Source organism: Rhea pennata, chromosome 2 (assembly GCF_028389875.1).
Source record: "Rhea pennata isolate bPtePen1 chromosome 2, bPtePen1.pri, whole genome shotgun sequence".
Taxonomy (NCBI): Eukaryota; Metazoa; Chordata; class Aves; order Rheiformes; family Rheidae; genus Rhea; species Rhea pennata.
In genome coordinates, this window is record NC_084664.1 from 24262705 (window position 1) to 24284516 (window position 21812).

The following is a 21812-nucleotide window of genomic DNA, read 5'->3' on the forward strand; positions in this document are numbered from 1 at the left end:
CTCTCTGACAAGGGATAAGCTGTCTTAAGGGATTGGAACGGAGGCAGTTTACTTGCATTGTGCCTTCTCATTTTTTTTCAGATTTTTGCCACTCTAATTACCCAGACAGACCTTAGGGAAAACCAAACTGACATAGGGCAATAAAAGTAGCAAGTTGGTTGGCAAAGAGCTAGAGCAGTTCAGAGGGCAAGAGGGATCTGATTCAGGATTTTATTACAATTATCTGATTTAAGCATGAATATCAAGATTAGGTCATAGGCTGATCCCTATCATGATGGTCCATTTGTTTTAATTGATCCTCTCATAGGCCTGTTCTGTTTTTTTGTTTATTTTTGAGGTATATTATTACATTTTTAGCTCCCCAAACCAATAAACTTCATATTAAATCCCTATATTTTCCATATTGCTCTTGGAATTCATCAGTAAGGATGAGAGATTTTGCAAAGGAAGGAGAGCTTGGTGAACTGGGGAAAAGGACAGCCCAGTGCTGCTGGGACTGGCAGAAAATATGTCTTGTGCTGAACTAACCGCAGCATGAAGAATACGTGCTGTGTGTACCTTGTGAAGGCAAGATACTGCTCTTTCTCTCTATGGGAGGATTAGACTGTTGTTGGATACTGTGCAAGTGTGTGTGGGGTGAGGAGCACTATGACGAGCATCGTCACAGAGCTGTTATTGTCTCAAGAAAATATTTAGCCTAATTTTCTGCTGGACTCTGACCAGCCAGTTTCAGTATTAGAGAAAAAAAGGATGAATGTATGGCTCTCACTTGTGGCTGATGTGTACGTTGGAAGAGCTGCATTATTTTGACATCATCTGAATACGGAACTGTTATCCAGTAGTTGACAGAGGCTGGTGTAGAAGTTTGATTCACTGAGATAAGCAATTGCTGTGTGTTTTTTAGGGGGTAGAAAGGAGTTGTAATAGAGCCTATGGGAAGCTGATAGGCTTTTTGTTAGACAAAATTCTTGGCAGTGTGGACTGGATTGTAATGGATAACGCTACTAATTTAATTCATGGAGGAAGTCTAAGTTCTCGTGTGGCATTGGAATATTTTCAGGAAAAAGTGAAATTACTCATGTTTTCTTTTTTTTCTTCTTTTTTTTCTTTCAATTCCTGTCATGCTGCTACAGACACAAATAGAGAAGAGAGACATCCCCAGTCCTTCAGTGAGTGTTTCCAAGAGCAGAGTAAAAGCAGATACTGTGATGATTATATTTGACCTTTCGGGAATCTTAGATCTCACATATATTGAGATTGTTTCTGTAGTACAATGTACTACAGTGCCTACTCTAAGGGAGTTTTAGTGCATGTCAAAAGCAACAAGGATTTCAGCAACCTCACTACTGCTAGGAGCCGACGGAGGAAACCTCCTATCCCAAATCACTTGTGCTCCACAGGAAACGTTAACCTGTGGAGTCCTCCCAGTTATCCTGACTCTGATTACAGAACCACTCCCAAACTTCTCTTCACATGTTTTGTGAAATGAACTGTTGGAGCTGAGTCTCACAGACTCACAGTATACAATTTGTACGCACTGCACCGCGTGCTCCGTGTCACTGGAGTGTTTTATCCACTGGAGGTGCTCTGGCAGGAGGTGTTTAGCAATCGTTTCTCATTCCTGAGCTGTCCAGTGGCACTATCATGCGGTGTCACTGTATCACTTCTTTTGAATTTGCTGGGAGTATGATAATGAGGTGATAAACAAATCCAGAACTTAGTTTAGAAGTATCCTGCTGGTAGGATATTTTGTACTGAAGAGTTCTCTTTTTCAAAAAAGAAAAAAAAAAGGAAAAGAAAGAAAGAAAAAACTTCAGTGCATTAAATATTTGAAGAATAGCCATTTTCGTTTAAACCCATTAAATTTCAATATTTGCTTTTGAGGTGACTTACGTTATCTTGATAGGAACATAGAAGTCCACATCTGAAAATATCTCACACATGTTAATGTACAGAAATAGATGTTTTATATTCATAAGAATGGGTCCCCGAGACTGAGGATATCAGAGTTACATTTCTGCCTCTGTCAGAATTAGTGGGAACTTCAGTAAATCAACAAACTGAATTGATTTGATTTGATTAAATAAAACAGAATGTCTGTGTCTGAGTTGAGGCTTTCCTAAAAAAATAATTAAAGCTGTTTTTTTAATATTTTTCTTTCCTAGATATGTGTGTAGAAAACTTGCATCATAGATTTATTATGGAATATATTAATTAAGAGGTACTATCATGGGGTGTTTGCTTGATTCTCATTAAGAAGATCAAAACACTTCAGCTGCAGATTTGGATTCTTACTATTAAAAAATGTTCCGCTGGTTACGAAGACATGATTTTGTAAAATAATGGAGCCTGAATTTCTGATACATATTAACTACATTTTATGAGGACAAACCAATTTGACTAGTTACTCCAAACTTTCCCTACAGATCGAAATCTGTACAACTCTACTAATATTTTTTTCAATATAATTCCCTTATTCATGTACCTATATCTTTTGCAGAAGTATTACTGCAAGAATTCTTTTCAGAGAGCATTTTATTTTTCATAAAATAACGTTTTAGCTCATCTACATAGTTTGATTATTTATTTTGTTATTAGCATATTGGATTCTCTCTTTACTTACTTTTGGTCATGTTTTCTGGAAACTCCCGAAAGCCCGAGACAATGCTGTGACCCTGTTGTGGACATTCTAAGCCTAAGGAAAAAAAAATCTCAAGTCAACAAAGCTTAAAGTAATTAAGATACAGAATGGAGGTGGGTGTAAAAATGTAGAATAAAATAGAGAAATGAGTAGTAGGGCATACAATGGTCACTTTACAGGCTCGTTTGGTGAAGATGTTCTGTATCTAAGATGCATAGTGAAGAAAGCACAAAGGTGGATAGGTGATGGAGATTGCTGTTATCACTGCAGTAAGTGAAAGGAAGAATTGGTATGTAAAATAAGAGAGAAGATAATGAGATGGAATGAATTGTGAAGAAGAGTAAAATATTTTTAGCAGAAGATGCACCACGGGGGTTCTTGCCGCAAAGTAAAGCAGCAAGCCTGCCAAGTAGCCCGAGGCTTTCAGCGCCCACGAATCGGTTGTTGCTTTTCTCCGTTGCACCTTGCTGATCCCAGGAGGTGAGCGCTGCCGCTCCGGAGCATTGCTCGCAGTGTGCCAGGTCCAGCAAGCCCGGCAGCTTGCCTTCAGCCTCGCGCGCACAAAGCCTCTGGAGGAGGTCTAAGTAAGGATTTTCAGCGGCCAGCTGGAGAGCAGCTCTCCTCAACTGCCAGCAGCTATGTGCTGAAAACCAGGTTCCTCTACCATATCTCAGAGCATCTTAAAATGGAGGCACCCAAAACCAGTAGATGCTTTCAAAAATAGTTTGCGTGCCTCATAAAAAAACTGAAGCAGGTTTTCCCGATCAAAACATAAAACTACCAACATAATCAATGCCTTTTTGGTCCAATTTTAGTGTTGATTAAAAATATTTTCCATATTTGAAAAATAAAATCCAAGAGCATCGAAGGGGGTGTGACAAGAGCACGTTGCATGTTCAGAATGAGCAGCTATGTTGATTGTTAGCTGTGCGTTACTGAGTCATGCAGGTAACTGCCAGCTTCTGAAAAAGCAGTAGGTATAATGCCTTTTCCTACTGTAAATGGACATAAATATTCACATGGCTTGGTATATTATAGATTTTTCATACTTGTGGGCTAGTATTTGGTAGTAGGTAATAGAAATATTAAAATGTCACCATTTAAAAAAAAAACACTAAAAGTTTTTCTCTATTTAAATAGTCCTTTAACCAACAATAGCACAATAATAATATGGCATGTCTGAGTTTGGTGAGCTCCTAATAACTAAGTTTCCCTACAGGGCAAGGTGGAAGTAAGAATCTAAGGACCTTTGAATTATTTTTCTAATTGTCTGTACAAATATTTGTATTATGCAACACTGAATACAGTCATTGCATATACAGTAGGGCTCACTTTGCTATAGGTGTGACTCCTCAGAAACTAACGGGGGATTTGATAAGTAAGGGTTTCTGCATTTGTTTCAAGAGTGTATATTTTATTTGCAGGTGAGAAGAGGCAAATATTATTTTTCTTTGTTTTCCTATACCATTTGTTTTTAGTTAAAGTTTCCGTTAGCTTTAAAACACTAAGGAGCACTTCTGATTCTTTCTTTTAATTGAATGTTATTACCTTTCTCCCCCAAAGCAGGAAATTGCTGGACCTGCAGGCTAGATTCATCTCATCCAGTGTAGCCATGTGCAGAGCAGGTGTCTAGTCTAAGCCACCCGTTTCAAGCTGACTTCGTATTGAGTGAAGAAAGACGGGCACCTCTGGAGCCCTTTAGCTCAGAAGTCTGTCTCAGGATGCGAGGGATCGCAGACCAAAGATACATATCTCCATTCAGTGTAGAGGGTGTCCAAACCACTGTTACACTAGATACTAAACTTGCAGATGATCAAAGTAAATGAGATGAGTCCCCCTATGAGTGACAGTGAATTCTGGGTTTCATGTCTGTGGATTGGCAATGTAATTATCAAAAAACAGTGTTTGAAAGAACATATTGGGATAGTATGGGACATCCTGTGAATTTACATTCTCAATTTTCAATTTCAGGGTGGAGAACATTGCTACTATCAGGGACAAATTCGAGGAAATCCTGTATCATTTGTTGCCTTGTCAACATGCCATGGACTTCAGTAAGTCTGCTATTTTGTTTTACTGTGCTTTGCTTAGTCTTCTAAACAAAATAAAGCTCTTTGTAGTAAAATAAGTACTGTTTGTTTCCTCATTAGGTTGCAGCGACCATTAAGTATCTCAACAATCTTTTGAAAGTACAGGCTTAATTTGAACCTTGTAAAATCCTTGCTGTAAAAGCACGCAAATTTCTTTTCTTTCTTAACAAAGCACACAAGACAGTGACGCAAGGCGGGTGTCATTAAAAAAGATATTACAGAGAAACAAGAGTAAAAGTAACTGATAACATCCTGTTCTAAAAAACATAAAAAATACTATCAGTATTGATATGAGCCATTTTGAGTCTATCTTCTTCTTTGTCACTACAGTGACAAACTTTATCTTTCTTCTACTCTGCTGTATTTCAAAGCAAAGTCTGTTTAGAGTTTCTCTAGTGCTATCCATTTTCTTCACAGAAGTGCTAGTCTTAAGCTGCATACATGGGATAATACTTTTGATGCACTCAAAGCTTGGAAAATAAGGAGGAAAGCATGAGAAATTGGGCATAAATAATAACAAATTATGCCGTTTTAGTAATAAAAGTAAAGCTGCTGTCATCTGAAGGTTACAGGGAGCTGTGCGTAGATGGTATGGCTCTTGGCACTGTCTGCTTTTGGCATTAATAGAAGAGTGCTATTCAGGCTTTCAGAGCAGCCAAATAACTTTGATGTCTGTTGACTCTGGGAATTAAAAGATCTCTGCACTTTTGGTACCAAGGTCATCCTTCTCCTGAAGGTCATGTGAGGAACGGCAGCAAATGAGCCTGAGTGTGGAGATCACCTGAGCTTTGCTTTTTTTTGATGAAGTAGAGCTTAGTCAATGGGATCTTCTTTAGCTTATTATTTTCTAACTCCAGATACTCTACAATGTTGATATCACTCATACAAATACATGTATTTAAGTGTTTTCTTTCATTTATATCTATATCTTCTTTGTTGGAAAGGGGGAGAACGTGTGCGTAAGACTTGTCATTCTTGCGCTCATTGTCTGACTTGGAGCTGTATTTCTCTCTGTGTGCAAGGTTGAGCAGCTCAAGAAACCTGAACTCAGGTTCTGCATAGCCAGTGATCCTAAAAATAGTAGCATCCTAATGCATCCAGAGAGTGTTTAGCTGCATGGCTTCCATTAGCAGTCATCCATTAACAGTCATCCATCTTGCCTGCAATCCTCTAGCCCCTGCTAACTCCTAGGAGAAAATGCAGGAAAGGAAGAAGAGGCTGCATATGTCCTTTTCTGTCCTCCTTTTGGTGGTTGATTCTTAAGACTAACCCTTATGCTACTTTATATTCTTAAATTGCCTAGTATTCAAATTGGTCCCTTCCAGCACAGTTATATGATGAGAGATGCAGATGTTTTTCCTTTATAATTAAGCTCTTCTTTCAGAGGTATCTTTTTTCTTTTCTTGAGGCAATAAAGTTCCAGCAGAATTATCCATCGTATAAGATATGATATGAAGCTTATTTTAACAGGCCAGTATGGATCTAGTATGACAAACTATCCAGGATCCAGTATGAGAAAGCAATATTTTTCTGAGCTGTGTTAATTTTGTGAGCTGGGGAGAGTTACCTTCTAATAAGGTCTATGTGGCAGGAGCTTAGCTTTCTTGAATTTTAGGAAGTGCATAAGACAGACTATGCTTTTAACACATGTTAAAAGCAGTTATGCTTTTAACGGAATAACAAGCTTCATATTCCCAAAGTTCATGCTAATCTTCTCTCTCACTTATTAGTGCTCCCAGAACTTGGCAGTTGGCTGAATTTTTAGTACAGGTCTCTACGAGATAATGTTACGTTTGTTTAATTAATCATAAATTGTGAATGGTAACATCTGTGTTTTTCCTTTTATAAATTAAATTAATAAGATGCCCAGGTGACACAAACCTTATCACTATGAATTTCTTCTCAAATGAATAATTTCACTAATAAAAAATGTATTTCTGCAACTTAAACTCCAGGGTAGCCAGCATTTTTTCTGTGGCATATGCAGTAGCCACAGTTTCCCATGAATTAATGCAAAAAAATGTAAAACCAAAACACGCTGGTTGTTGGGATATTAATATGCTATCTTCGGGTGTGACTGAAAATTCTGGGTTTCAAAGCTTGTTATAGGGACACCAGGTAAATATTCTTTTATGATTTTGCTGCCCACTGGTGGTGAATATAAAAACTACAAATTAGACTTCTATTGCTGCAAATTTGTTTGAAGACTTTATGTAATCAAAATTCAGGTTTTTAAATGGCTTATGTTTTACTATTGCTTTCTCTCTAACAATTCCATGAAGATACGATTCATTCACAGAGCACAGTCATTTGAAGTCAGTTGTCAAGTGGACAAGTCAGATCTGTAGTTTGGCTGTGACTGTTATTTTTATTACCACTGAGTGACTTGATGAGAGGTCTGTAGTGCTGGGTGGAACAGTCGTACAGGAAGCCCTTTGCCGCCAGCGCTCTGTCTTGCAGACTGTGCTTGCAACGAGAGGGAAGGAAGTTTTGCTTGGTTAAGAGCTGCAGGATGATCCCAGATCTCATTTTATTCCTAGGCAGAGAAGCACAGCAGGTGCTAGAATATTTATTTTAAGCGATGTGGACTTTCTAGAGAACGCATGGGTAGTTTGGAAGATGAAACATCTCTAAATTTTAGATGTCCTCATGACAATATCTGATGTAGAGTATATACTCAGTACCCAAATCTGCTTCTGTGAAAGCTATGTGATTAACCTTGTAAATGAATATTATTAAGATAAATATGCTTATGAAAACCCGTAATGATTTATAAGATTAATATATGCTTATATTTCTTAATAGTTAGGAATAGGGATGAATATTCTATTTTCTACAATATTTTCTAGGAAGAAACATTCTAGCTAGGGCTTAATAGTTCAGAATAGAGTTACAATGTTTTACTTATCAAACCTAGTCTTGTGCATAACCAAAGCTACATTTTCTGATGAAAAAAGAAAAAAAGAGCTGCAAAAGAAAGAAGAAAAATTCTGGCAGCTTTTTAATGCTGAAAAATTTGTAAAATGGTAAATAAATAAATAATCTTACTTTCTTGCTGCTGTTGTGAATATATGCCAAGTTTGGACCTACAGCTTATATTTATGGCCAAGCTTAAAACCCTTAGTAGTGACATTTTAAAAGGGATGTGCTGTTACAAGCTAATCCCAACCATGCATGTCACTGTAGTAAAGGCAAAAATGCTGATTTGATTGAAGATCAAAATTATGGTGATATAAGAAACATCCTTTTGTTTTATGCTCTTAAAGAATAATATCTGTATAAACACTTTTTTTTTTAAGTATATGACCCATACTCATGAGTCTTGCATTACATTAAAGACCAAACCTCACTCAAACCGTGTTAAGGTAGCCTTTCATAGAAAACATCACTGCAGAGCTGGACCATGTCCTAGCTGTACATTTAAGTGGTAATACAAAAGCACCTGGTATTACTCTCTCAGGCTATCCTCATCCATTTAGAGTGTCTTAACACTTCACTTTGTTCTTCATTTAGAATTAAATTACATGTTGGAATTTAACATGGAAAATTGGTGATTATCTTTGTGCTATCAAAGTGGCAGATTTTCCAGTGTGCATACCATAGATGACCTTCAATTTTCTGTGGTTGAGTTTTTATACCATTAAGAAAGAGCCCATGAGTTCCATGTCAGGAGCATAGGTATGGCAGAAGGCATGATCCTCAGTATCAGCATTTTCAGCAAAATCCATTGGAAGCCTATATGATGGCTGTTTCTCATCTCCTTATCATGAGATGTCTTATAATGTCCATGTTGATGTAATACTCTATACAGCCACTAAAAGAAACACATCTGACTCGTTATTGTTGAAATGCCTGAAGCAGCCTGTTTTCCCCTTTATACTTGGTACTATAGGAGCTCAGTGAAGAAAGAGTTAATCATCAAAAATGTTAAAATTTGAGAATCAATTCAATGTAATAATATTTTTTATTTGTGGGAAAGCTGTGGGAATGTTCCAAAGTCCCTGTATGCAGATTCCTAAGGATGGGTCTGTCACAGGTATATCTGTCCTGCATGGGAGTTGAAGCTCTGAACTAGATTTGGACCTGTCTAAATTAGCCAATTTTCCTGGGTTTGTGTGTGTTGTAAGAGTGTTTTGGAGAAGAAAGGTGCTCTTATGTCTCTGAGGGAGAGCATATCTTTCCAAAAAAACCAAAAAAGAATCACACTCACTTCCTGAGACAATTTTAACTTCCTCCTCTCTAAAATATTTGACTTTTTAAATATGTGAACTTACTAAACTTACTTCAGCATTCTACAAATGTTTGTTTATTAAACCAGTTTTTACATTTCCTGCTCTTAACAGTGGGATGTTCTATGACGGAAATCATACATACCTTATTGAGCCAGATGAAAACTACACTTCAGATGTAAGTAGAATTTCTGGTAATCCTGCTGTGTGGTTTGTTGAATACAAACATTCATGGGTGCAGACAAGAGCTGTAACCAAAAAACCATGCCTTCATTCCCAAGTCATTTTCCTAGTATTTGAATACCTATCATCACACATGGGGAGATGCGTGCAAGCAGGGGGAGAATTACAGAGGAAGTTCCCCAAAAGTTAGGTAGTAGCATGTGTATTAGTGTATCCTCCCTAACGTTTTGATGCAGAGTAAAACTTAGATCATAAGCGTTCATCAGAGCTCACAAGAAAAGCCTGTGAATGCCTTGTCTCCTTGTCTCCCAGTTTTCCATTCCAGTTTTGTTCCATGCCTCTGGTACTGCTTCAGTGCTAGCTGCTAGCTCAGCAGCTCACATGAGCTTAGAGGCTCTGACTGATATCCCTCAGCCACTTAAGTTCAGCTTCTGAGCTCTAAGGATGCTCATTGACTCCATTGGATGTACTCACATATGCCAAGTAAAACATGATTAATCATTGCATTTGTGATCCCGTCATAGCTGAGAAAAGGAGAAGAATCTACGAAAATGGTGCCCTGCAGCTTGCAGTTCCCTAATGTAGTTGTTTGATGTCAAGGACCTCTTTAGAACTACCTTCCTAATTCTCTTGAGATGGATTCATTTAATACATGCAACTGTTTACTATTTCAGGATGACTTCCATTTCCACTCTGTTTACAAATCCAAGTTGTTTGAATTTCCCTTGGATGACCTGCCATCTGGTATGACTTTTTAATATTCATGACTATTGTCTTGTTTTAATCTATGACCAGATTTGTTAATCGTATTTGATTGTTAATCTTGACAATGTGTTGTGTATTTGTGTAGTGCTTCTTTTTTCACTGATTATATAAAAAGCACTGAAAAAATGGATCTTAAATCCTGAAAGCACTGGAAAAAACCTGAAGCACTGAAAAAAAACCTGATCCCCATGAATTAAATCTCATCTATACCTTCCTACTGTGACATATATTTCTTTTAACAAGTCTTGTGGTCTATGGACTTCATTATGTATGATTAGATATAGAAAAGAAGGGACTGAAGTAGCCTGAAGATGATGATGGAAAACCCCATGTCGCCAATGGTTGGTACTCTTTGTGAGTTTTTCCCATTTTGAGGTATGAGCATGAGTCTAGGAGACAGGAACTTGCCATATACTGTTCTGTTCCATTCTCTTCTCCAGTCTATTCAGTACCTTTCACGTTGTGAACTCTAGCAAAGATCATGTATTTCATTGCAGATGACTTTGGAAGTGGTGTTAAGCACATACTAATGAATCCCTGCAAACACGTTCCTTTACAAGCATTGTGTATGGAGGGAGAAGAGGTTTTTAAAATAACGAGTTTTGCCTGTGAGAAGCTGACTTGTTAATTGAAGCTAAAATTGTGGTATTTGTGGCACACCCCTATTCTGTCAAGGATTTGTCAATTTTAGAGATGTGGATTCCTACTCTGCAAAGTTTATCCTAGATAAATGAAGCTGTCTTTCACAGAAACCATTGTTTGGGAAGAAACCTCTATAGACTAAAGGAGAAGTACAAGTCCAGTGTTTGCATTACAAAATACTTGTTCTATGGTAGCACTTGTAACTGGGGTCTTACTGTGCTGGGCATTGCATATAGATTGGTCCTGTCCTGGAGAACAGTGTGTATGGGTTTGTTAGTTTTTAAGCAAAGTAGAATCATTCGGAGAGCTGATGAGGGAAAACACAGGAAATAACTACATTTGGGGCACCTTGATTTCAGTTCTGGAGAAGCAGTATTTCTAGGCCTGAACAAGGCAATTTCCCAGTTTGGTCTCTCACATCTTCTCCTTACGATTGCCCAGGCAAGGTGGAAGAGGCTCTGGGCTTGAGGTCAGGACAAAAGGCTTGTGCTATGGTGATGACCTCATTAGGAATCCCTCTGTTCTTGTATAGCCATAGCTTCAGAGGTGAGAGAAGTAAGCATCACGCTTTGTTTACCACCTATTTTTTCCTGCGCTCATGTGAGCTCTGTTGTTCCTCCCTCAACCTGCTGCACGTGCTGCCCTCCCTTCTTCTCACATCTGCTGTGCATTGGGGACTGGGGAGTGTCACATACTGCTGCCACGTCTTCCCCGCCATGTCTTCCCTGCCACACCATCACATCTTCCTTCCGGGAGCTCTGGTTCCCCTGGAACCGATGGTGAGGCTCTTCTTCACCTGGATGGAGCTAGGACTTTACTCTTTGTTTTCATGGGAAAATGCAGTATTCTCAGAGGACTATTGTCTTCACAATAACTTTTCTATACTTTGATGAGTATTTACAACTAATAATATTGTTGTGTTTGATTTTTTTTGAAGTACTAGAGCAGGATCATCATTGTTAGTAGCAAGCACTGTGCTAGGCTGTCATCAGTATTTATCATGTTCTTTATTACTATCCTAGTTTATCAATTTGCCTAGCCTAAGGAGCTTTACCTTTATGTCAAAATTTCTTTCTGATCCTTAAAAGAGTCTGTGTTTAAGCTAAGGTTTCCACTAAGCACTTCATAATGGGTTAGATGAGCTTCAGTGGAGCTTCGGTGCTGATGCTAGAAAGGCAAAAATGAAGTAATAGGGATTACTTGATATCAGTAAGGTTAAATGTGTTGTTATATTGCAGTGATAGCAACATGCTTTTACATCTGTCTGCTCCTTGGGAATTAAAAAAAAAACCCCACCTGTTGTAGAAGAGAGTAAGTTGTACCTTACTTTGCAGTAGCACGTAGAGATAATGAGGAGTTTAAATAAGGGGCGCTTAGGTGGGTAACCTGGCATACTTAGAGACTTTGACTTCATAATTTAGTAGATAACATTTTTTTGCTCACAATCTGTATGTATATAGTGCCCTTCCATGGCTTTATACAACACTATAGTATTGAATGTGTTGTTTTTCAAATAATGCATAGTAAATGTCTTTTTCTTTTAGGGTCACTTGAATCCTCATTACACTTTTCTAAGGTGATATGTTCCTGTCAAAATTTCAGCTAGGCTTTCTCAGCTATCTGTATTTCCTTTGTGATTTTGCTGGTCTTGTTCTTTTGCCTGAGGGTCCATGGCTGGAAACGCACCCTGAGTGAATTCATTCAGCTTGTGGATTATAGAGCAGTGTTAATGTGTGATAATGTGTTAATGCTAATGTTCATTCCCCTCCAGAGATGTCTGACTTGCAACAGTGGGTAAAATGATTGCATGTTTGTAAAGTTATTTCGGATCCTATACAAATATAAAATGTTATTTTATTGATTACAAAGCTGTATTTTTACCACTTAAAAAAAAATACTGTAGAACTAAAGTGAAAGGTTGAGTGTCAGTTGTGTGGCACTAGCACACAGTCTAAATTAGTCAACATACATAAAGTATAAATAAGGATGAACTTGTCAGAAAATTTTCAAGTAGTTTTCCTTCACTGTGAGCTGTAGAGACTGGACTTTTACAGGCCTTTAAGCAATAAATAGGGGCCTGGTTGTGATTTAATTTGTCTTAGGTTTGTTTTATAAAGAAAAGCCTCAAGTGTGCTGGTGTAACCGTTCTCAGATGGCTTCTCATAGGTGTAAAGCACCATGAAAAAACTTTTAAGCATAGTGATTGCAGTTGCCCAGGCCCCTCTTTAGGAGGATATTTGCAAACTTTGCATATCAAAATGGCAGTATAATCCCCAAGATTTTACCAACAGCATATCAATTACCCATGTTTTGCTTTCATGGTTTTTATTGTAAGTAACTACCCACTCTTGGTTAAGAATACAATTGCATGTTTTGTCGGATAGACAATTCAACCTCATGATTTAGTATTTGCTGAGCTGGCAGGCCTATCAGATTCTTCGTCCAGGTTGATTTTAATTTGCTCTTTGAATCTCATGCAGAAACTTCATAGTTCATATAGTACATGATGAGAGGTGGAGCTGTAAGAAACCTTCTGTAGTCACCAGTAAAACTGAACTGTTTCAGGTTTTGTGACACAACCAAAATTTATGAGCACAGATGCCTTTAATTGGAAGTTCGGTAACTTACACAGCTCCTATAGTACTGCTTACTTTTCTGAAGGATTGGTAAAATCATTCTGCAATATTGAAAGCAGTTTTCAACCCACAGAGACTAGAAGGATGTTCAAAGTTAGAGACAATACAAGGGAGGGAAACTAAACAAAGGAAAAGTCATGCTATAAAATAAGCAACTGCAGACAATTTGTGTGTCTCAAAAAAAGGTCTTCATGGAGGTAGGTGAATAATAAACATATTTATGCAAGATAAGGAAAGAGATTTCTCTCATATAGAGAAAAGCAAGGCAAAGAATATGAATCTAAAATTAAAGGTGGAAAAGTACATAACGTACATATAAAAGAGTGAGAACAAGTGGTGTCTTCTGCTTAGCTTTCGTGTACCCTTCCATGAGTGGCTGGTAATAGATTAGGCAAAAAAGATTTGGCAAAGGAATAAACTACTCAGTGCTTGTGATTAGAGGTTTAACAAATTAAAGACACAGAGGGATTAGCAAGGAGGAATATCGTATTGACAGCATTGCCAAAATCCCATAAGGTTTCTCCCAACTCTAGCATGTTTTACTTTGTGAATATAATCGTCTTAAAGCATTAATCCTGCCTTCTGTGCTCTTCTTATTAATTTAGGTAGCTATTGCAAGAGCTCTGTGAATGTCTGCTGAATTCCAGAAAATATGATTCATTCCATGGAAGCACTGTGCTAATAATATTACATCCACAGTATTGGTGAAGTTTTGTCTTAGAGCATCTGCTACACTTTCTGAAGCGGGACACCCACAGATCATATGTTTTAGCAGACCTAGATTACCACTGGTAGTGTTTTTAATAAGAACCGTGTCCCTGAGAAGCAGCTGTAACATTGCCTCCTTTCTAGCTGGAAACTTGTAAAGAAGAGTTGTTATCATATCTGATCCATGGGAGAATGTGCTACATCAGGGTCAGTAATTGTTGAACAGTATTTTTGTAAACATTCAGTGTATTTGCCTGTGTTTTCTGCTTAGAATTCTGGCAAATGAATACTACGTCGCAGAAGTTTGTTGTAAAACCAGGACACAAAAGAAGTAAAAGGCAGGTATGTGCCAATATGCTCACTTATAAATAATATGCCAGTATTGTGCCTGCTGAATTAATTCTTCCAGATGGAGTCCTGTTGCTGCTTCTGGTTTGGCATAAGGTCTTTCTATATCAATATAGCTATTACAGAAAGGGGTATCGAATGTTGGATATCTATCTATCTATATGTATGTATATGTATGTATACACACACTTTTATATTTATATTTATATTTAAATAAATATAATGCTGGATTCTGCTACACATTACTTACCTTAAGAGTTAAGCTCCTCTTAAGTGATGAGAAGCGACTGAAATGTCAATTCCAAGAGAATTACTAGATACCCTAAGACACGCATGTTTTGCCCAAATCACCCCCCATCCTTATTTTTATAAAACCGCATAGCAATTACTCCCCGAAGCTCCATGTAGTCTTCTGATGTTAAATCTCAAAATTAGTGTTTTTATCAACATGACAAAACTATCCACATTGCTAAACTGCAGATGAAAAAAATAATTAAAATATTTTCCATCAGTTCTAATGTAGAGTTGGATCAGAAAATCCGAATTAGTGAAATATTTACAAATAGGTTTTATATTACAATGCGGACAAGTATCTACATTATCTCACTTGACTTTGATTTAATTAATATTATAAATTAAAAGTTCAATTCCTGTTTATTAAAGAAAGGAACCATTAACTCCAGACTTTTGTCTTCTTTACACTGGAAAGATAGCAGCAATTCTTTGCACTCTAGGACTAGAGCTCAATTGATGGTATTGGTTAAAATGGGGCTAGTTCAAGGGTTCTGAACAGTGCAGGCAAACTTGAAATACTGAGAGCAGTTGGAGAAGAAGATGACTTTTACATCTGTAACTAATGTAAGCATCTTGGAGGTGGAAGAGGAGTGAGAATGACATCAGAGAAATTCCAGAAATCATTTTTGAGGTTCTATCAGGTGGTTTATAAACTAGCCATTACGCTGGATTTTCAAAACATAATGGTGTTATAATTGTCCTGGAAAAGTCAGGAAAACAAGCACCTCATGGAGAAGCACAGTTGTAAGTATTCCTAAACTAGAAGTAAGTATGACACTGAGATGAGTACTGTGTCCAGTGTATGAATCATGTAGTATTTGAATAAATAATACAATTGTTAAAAGAATTTTTTAGTGAAGAAGTCAGGGTGATTCCTTTTCTCTGCAAAAAACAGTTAATGTTTTTAGCTGATACAACCCATTTTTTACAGAGAGAGGCCCAATGGGAGTTTACTTTTAAAAAAGCTAAGATGGAGGGTCAGATGTGGTGAAAGACTTGATTTCGTTGTTTAAGGTTATATAAATGTTCTGGAGGAGGTGAAATTTGAGGACTGTACATTAGAAAAAAATCTAGCTCATTCACCCTACCAAAAATATCTCAGTCAGTTACACAATAAAATTACATGCCCATTTTTGCTGCCTGCTAGTTCAGACAAATACTACTGCTTTTTAGGGTACATTTAAGATTTTATATACTGATGTAAGTAAGCACCAAAAGTGCTATCAATACCTAAAAACAGAATGAAAAAAAAAAAAAAAGGTTGGTTTTCTGAAGATACTGCTCTATTTGTAGGTTCGCCAGATTCCACGTAAAGTGGAAGAGGAAACAAAATACATCGAGTTAATGATTGTAAACGATCATCTAATGGTAAGACTGACATGCTTCAATATCTTACGTTTACAAATAACATAATGTTGTCTTAGTTTGCATGTAAAGCATGAACAACAAAGAACAACGTCTAAGTAGAATAAATACCGGGTGTCGCTAAGACAAGGGATTGTGGTCTCGTTAGCCATTGAAGCTGCAGTGAGGTAATTTCACTGAGAATGGATCCAGACCTGAGTATCGGAAAGTAAGGTCATAAATTAGAACTGTGTCGTATGATGACTAATATAAATGTGACTCTTAAGCTGATGCTTTTTATTTCTGGCTTTCTTGAACACTTTCCTTAGTTATAGTAACTCAACAAAAAACAACGTAATTGCACAGCTTTTATGACAGTGGGGAGGTTAAAAGAAGTTTTGGGGATTTTTTGATATGTCCAAGTAAATACAGATAAAATTATTTTTTAAGCTTATACTTTTTCAGAGAGAAAATGAATAAGCTATTTAATGTGATGGAGGAAAATGTAAGAAAGATGAGAATCTACAAGAAAAACCAGGCATACTCAAATAGGGGAAGGTACAGATTTAAATCAGCAAAGATGATTAATAATTAGTGAAAGAAATATCAAAGGAAATGCTGAATTCTTAATCTTTTGCAGTCTTCAAATCAAGATTGGATGCATTTCTGGAAGATGTGCAGATGTGCCTAGTTCTGTCAAACAGAAAGAATAGGATTCAATAGTGAAGTAACTGGATAAATTCTGAGACCGGTGATGCACCTTAGACTGGCTACATTAGATAATTTTATGGTCATTTATGGCTTTAAAGTCAATATATCTATAGGTTTTTATGTACCCTTTCTGTAACGTGCAGCTTCTTACAAGCAATGGGCATCAGAGTCTAAAAGGAATCTGCTACTGTCCTTGGGCGGTTTTGGCAGTTAACGTTGTACTCCTCTGTCAGTTCGGTTTGGTGGATGTAGCGATAAATTCTTTGATGAGAGGGGATAATATTGGATGCAGACTTCCTTAAATTTGTGTGGTTGTGTTTGAGCCTGAGGACCTGAAGCCACAATTTGCCCATTGATTTCTTCCCAAGGACAATGCTTCCTAACTGTGATTAATTATAGCTAATGTGTCAGTCAGTCCGCTTAAGGGAGAGTTCTTGGAAGAAAACACTAGTGAATATATAAGGCTGGATAAGCCACATACTTTCTTCCAGTGGCAAGGAAGGGCTTTTCCCTTGCTCCATGACTAGGGCTAGTGTGTATGTGCATTTTGATTATTCTGTGGGTGTACAGTAGGTGCAGCAGTAGATGCTCTGTGCGTGCAGCTGAAGCCCTGCAGAGGTGCGCAGAGTGGGTGTAGGCACAGTGTCCTCCTGGTGTCCAGCTTTGTGGAACCTCTGGGAGAGACAGCAGGAGGTTGTCACCGTCAGAGCGGGTTGGATCATTTTCCTTTCCCTTCAGACATGCCTTTCAGACATGACAGAAAGCCCTCTAATGGGTGTGCTCATTGCCTGAGAAACCCCTTCTTATGTTCCCCAGAGAACATGTTCATTGGAAACCGCTGAGTCAGTTCCATCACGTCAGGGCGAGACCCCAGGTTCACAGAGAGCACAGACCTTGCTGCTGGCCACGGTTTGACAGGTTGTGCTGCAAGGTTGCGTGTGGCCCAGGGGCTGTTGCTTGAGCATCACTGCACTGTTTTGTATGTGGCTAGTTTTCCTCCTGGTTAAATGCCCATATGCGGTGTGAGTAGCCTCGTGATTACGCTGTTTGTCTGCACTGTGGCCAAGCCGGCTGCGTTCTCGTGTGGCTGCAGCTGTGCTGAGAGAGGAGCCGTGTCCTGCCAGCCCCCACGTGCCTATCGGCTGGTGCTGCTCCACCAATCTGCCTTCTCAGCTGGGCACCTAACCGTAACTCTTAAACAGGGGAAAAGCTTTCAAAGGGCAAATGTTAAAGCCAACTTATAAATTAATATACTTAAAACATTTCCATAAAATAAAAGAAACTTGGAGACCTGAAGTCTGATATTTTATTTGCAAGTAGAGACTTAAGTGGTGTACATATTTCCATTCATTCTTATACTTTATTTTCTGTTTATTTTGTACATCTTTCATTCATTCTTTCTACCATTTTTCTCTTCACTCTCCTTCTGTTATTTTATTAAGTGTAACTTATTACACCTTGTTCTTGGTGATTTCCCCTCATTCCTGCTTAAAAGTATGCCTCTCCCACCACTCAGCTACCCAGCTGTTTCTCTTGTTCACTGCAAGACCCTAGCTTTTAGAAAATATGGAGCATTATGCTTCTAAAATCAAGCTCTTGAGATCCAACGTGATTAAGCTCTTCTGAAAATCTTTGCCTTTGTGTCTTAAATTCTTCTAAGATACTTGTCACTTTTATACCATTGGGGCTCTTTATAAGTGTTTTTCAGCAGATAGGGGGACCAGAAAACTATTTTCAGTGTAAAATGTCATCTTTATAGAACTATAATATAGATCTCAGTAAAGATACCATTGCAATCTGATTACTGAAGTGGGTTTGAACCAGTTTCTGTGGAATTCTGGAGTGTGATATTGAAAAATGAAGAAACCAAAAAGAAGGCTTAAGAAAGAGCTAAGAAAAAATAGAAAGTCTGATAAATGAAAACATAGATGCAGGCAAAGTTGACTTAAACACCTCTGAAAAAATTTCAACCATGGATTTTGAATTGCTGACTTCTATATTAGCATTTGCCAATTAACTTTTAAAATGCCAATAATAAAGGTAGTAAAAAGAATAATAATATGTTCCTGCTCATATAGCATTTTTCAGTAAAGATCTTAAAATACTTTCCAAACATTTATTGATAGATCCTTGCAATAGCTGTTGTGAAATACATTGGTATTGTGCATTTCTGAGAGATTTCATGCTATCACTTACTAACATTACATTCAGCACAGAAGACCCAGCCTTGCACAGAGGTTCTACTGTTGATAAAATTGCTTTTTACTCCATACTTTTTTGGAAATTGAGTTTGTTCTTTCTAAAATCTGTATTTATAACTTGGCTGTGTTTGTGTTACAGTGTAAAAAGCACCGCTTATCAGTTGGCCATACAAATAGCTATGCTAAATCAGTTGTCAACATGGCAGATTTAGTAAGTATCACTCAAATACTTGTTTTTCTACCTGTGAGATAAATCATATGATTATCCTATTGATAATTGCAAGAATTGTCTGTTCTTGGTATACCTAAAAATAACATATGTGAAGGTCACAGATTTTCATTTAGAACCAAAGTCAGCCAAGTGTAAGCATTTTTCTAACATAAAGGGTAAGAGATCTTCTGCGGCTTCAAAGGTTTAAGTACCCTGCTGGACTGACTCCTTGAATTTGAGTTGTGAAGGGCACCTTTGGTGTGAAAGTGTTTAACGCAGGATCATGTATTGACTACAGCTGAAAGTAAATAGACGATCTAAAATTAGAATGTACTAAAATTTCTCAGAAAAAATAGGCATTAGAGTAAATGAATTAGAATAGGAACAATCCATAGAGATGGATTATATGGATTATAGCTGTAATGCTAAATCCAGTGAGTTCAGATGAATCAAATGAGAATCAACTGAGGCTTTTATGCCTCGCTGCAGAAAATTCTGTTACTTGAAAATGAAAAACATTATGCCTGTGCTTGACACCCTTTGGTGTGTGCTGTTAACCCCCAGCTGTCAAAGGATTGCCCCATTTTGCACGAGTCGGCCAGTATGAGGTTAAATACTACTGAAGAGGTGTGTAAAAAACAGCATTTCTGTAGATTGCTCTTGAATAGGAAGCCTTTCATTTGTGTCACTGAGGTGTACTGGACCTTATAAAAGCGAGGTAAATTTGAACTCTTTGAACTCTTTGAAATATTTCTGTAGTAATCTGACAAAAATCGCACTTCATTTCTATGAACCTTTATACAGCCTGCAGGGAATCCTTTTTTGGCATGAGGGAACCTACTGAAAATCTAGATTTTATTTTTTTTTTTGTTTGTTGGTTTTGAGATAAAACTGCATAGGAGAATCAAAAGTGTATTAGTACAAACTAAGTATTTAGTAATGCAAGATATTGCAGAAAAGGGATAAAAACCACCTTTGTCCTATTTGACATAATATATTTGTTCATTCTGTTAATGTACTAGATATATAAAGAACAACTTAACACCAGGATAGTATTGGTTGCCATGGAAACCTGGGCTACTGATAACAAGTTCACCATATCTGAAAACCCCTTGGTGACCCTACGTGAGTTTATGAAATATAGGAGGGATTTTATCAGAGAGAAAAGTGACGCAGTTCACCTTTTTTCGTACGTAACCTCGTGTGATGTTTTGTTACTGTTTTCTTCGTACCTCGGGGGTTGCTTATCACAAGTGGCTAACGCATCTTGTGTGTGTAATCCACAGTACTGCAGAGCATAACGTTTCTGCTGGGGAGGGGGTGGAAATTAGAGCAATGCACCAACTGCTTGGTAGTGCAATTGGAGATTTTACTGGCACTTTAGTTTTAACTTGTTAAGCACAAGCTGCATGCGCTGTGATTTTTGGTTATTCTGTGCAGTTAACTACACCGCAAGCACAGTCACAGCTGCCTGAAAGGTAATGCATGGCTCCATGGTGCAGGTTTGCTTTTGCTGCGGTAAATCATTGACAGCCTTGCTATAATATTTAAAAGCAGAATGTGCGCTTTGAAACCAAGGACTTCTGCTTAAAAGGAAAACATGCAATATGGCCTGCTTTACTTTGCCAATGACCTCCACGCTGCAGGATTTCTGAAGTGTTTGAGTTCCTTAAAGCAGTTTGTTCTTCAGAGAAACATTCACAACAAGAATAGTGAGCTAGGATGAATGCGGTTTTCTCTGAATCTCTCAATCATTTTGAGAATAAGGTTGATAAACAAAATAAGTGTACAAAAATAGAGGAAACATTCGTGATTCTTGACCCACACAAGATAGGCCAGGCAAATTGCCCCGTAAGAATCCTTGTCTCTCCGTGCTGACATTTTAGGAGCTTACATGAATAAACTTAACTTAAAACCTCATTTTAACATAACTTAAATTAGGAGACATGTTATCCAGCTGCAATATCCAGCCTCTCAAATTTTTATGCATACACTTCATTACTGTCATTGACTTCTTATATGAAGAGAGCTACTCAGAGCTGCAGTTAGTGCTTGCAGATTTTGATTCCTCTGTATTTCAGTTTTTCATCTGTAAAATGCGAATCAGTTTTTCTTAAAAGTGTTTGTGTATTGACTACAACAAAGAGGGTCCTGTTTGTCCCTGTGGTGGGGACTCTGGGTACCACTGTGGTACTAATTCCAATACTGACCATAACAGCAGCAGCAACAGTGGTGTTTGACGTATTGCATTCATAGATTATTTAGAAATATCAAGTTCCCAAATTGCGTTTTTTAGTAAGACACTGTTGAGTTGGGAGGTGAGACTGGCTGGTGTGATGGTACACAGTTTACAAATGTACTTCTACCCTCAGCAGAATTACCTAGTTGTATTCTGTTTCCTGGTGATTCTGTTTTCTTTTGAAAAATCAGCTTGCCACAGCAGATATGGATCCGTGCTGTGAAGCGGTACAGAGTTTCTTTTGTCCAGTGGCTGGCAATTGTTTGTACTGACATGGGCAGCATCAAAGTGATGGACAGATTTAGGCTCATAGAGTAATTGTATCCTGGATTAGATTGCCTGCAACTCCAGGGAGTTTTCACCAGCCTCTGCTTCAGACTGCTTGATACAGCTTTCACCTAAACCTTTCACATCTACATTGCCCACCTAGACCTGCGTCTTCTAACCACTTGCCTGTCACAGCAGAAGCCTTGTGCTTTGGCGCTGTAGTGATGTCTCTCACTCTCTGTCTGTAGCTCGTTCCAGTGCAGGCTGCTGAAGTCCTTGTGTTAAGGTAGTGTGTGAAAAAAC

At 37.9% G+C, this 21812-nt stretch overlaps 1 protein-coding gene across 3 annotated transcripts in view; it reads left to right on the forward strand.

Moving 5' to 3' along the window:
- Positions 1-4613: 4613 nt before the first annotated feature.
- The window catches only part of ADAM22 (ADAM metallopeptidase domain 22), a 64865-nt gene continuing 47666 nt past the window's right edge, over positions 4614-21812 (forward strand). For all 3 annotated transcript variants that reach the window (XM_062569080.1, XM_062569081.1, XM_062569082.1), the window contains exons 1-7: positions 4614-4695; positions 9075-9138; positions 9818-9887; positions 14166-14236; positions 15830-15904; positions 18932-19003; positions 20026-20192. In XM_062569080.1, the coding sequence (XP_062425064.1) occupies positions 9079-9138; positions 9818-9887; positions 14166-14236; positions 15830-15904; positions 18932-19003; positions 20026-20192 (515 nt within the window). In that variant the 5' untranslated portion in view covers positions 4614-4695; positions 9075-9078. The remainder of the gene's footprint in view (positions 4696-9074; positions 9139-9817; positions 9888-14165; positions 14237-15829; positions 15905-18931; positions 19004-20025; positions 20193-21812) is intronic.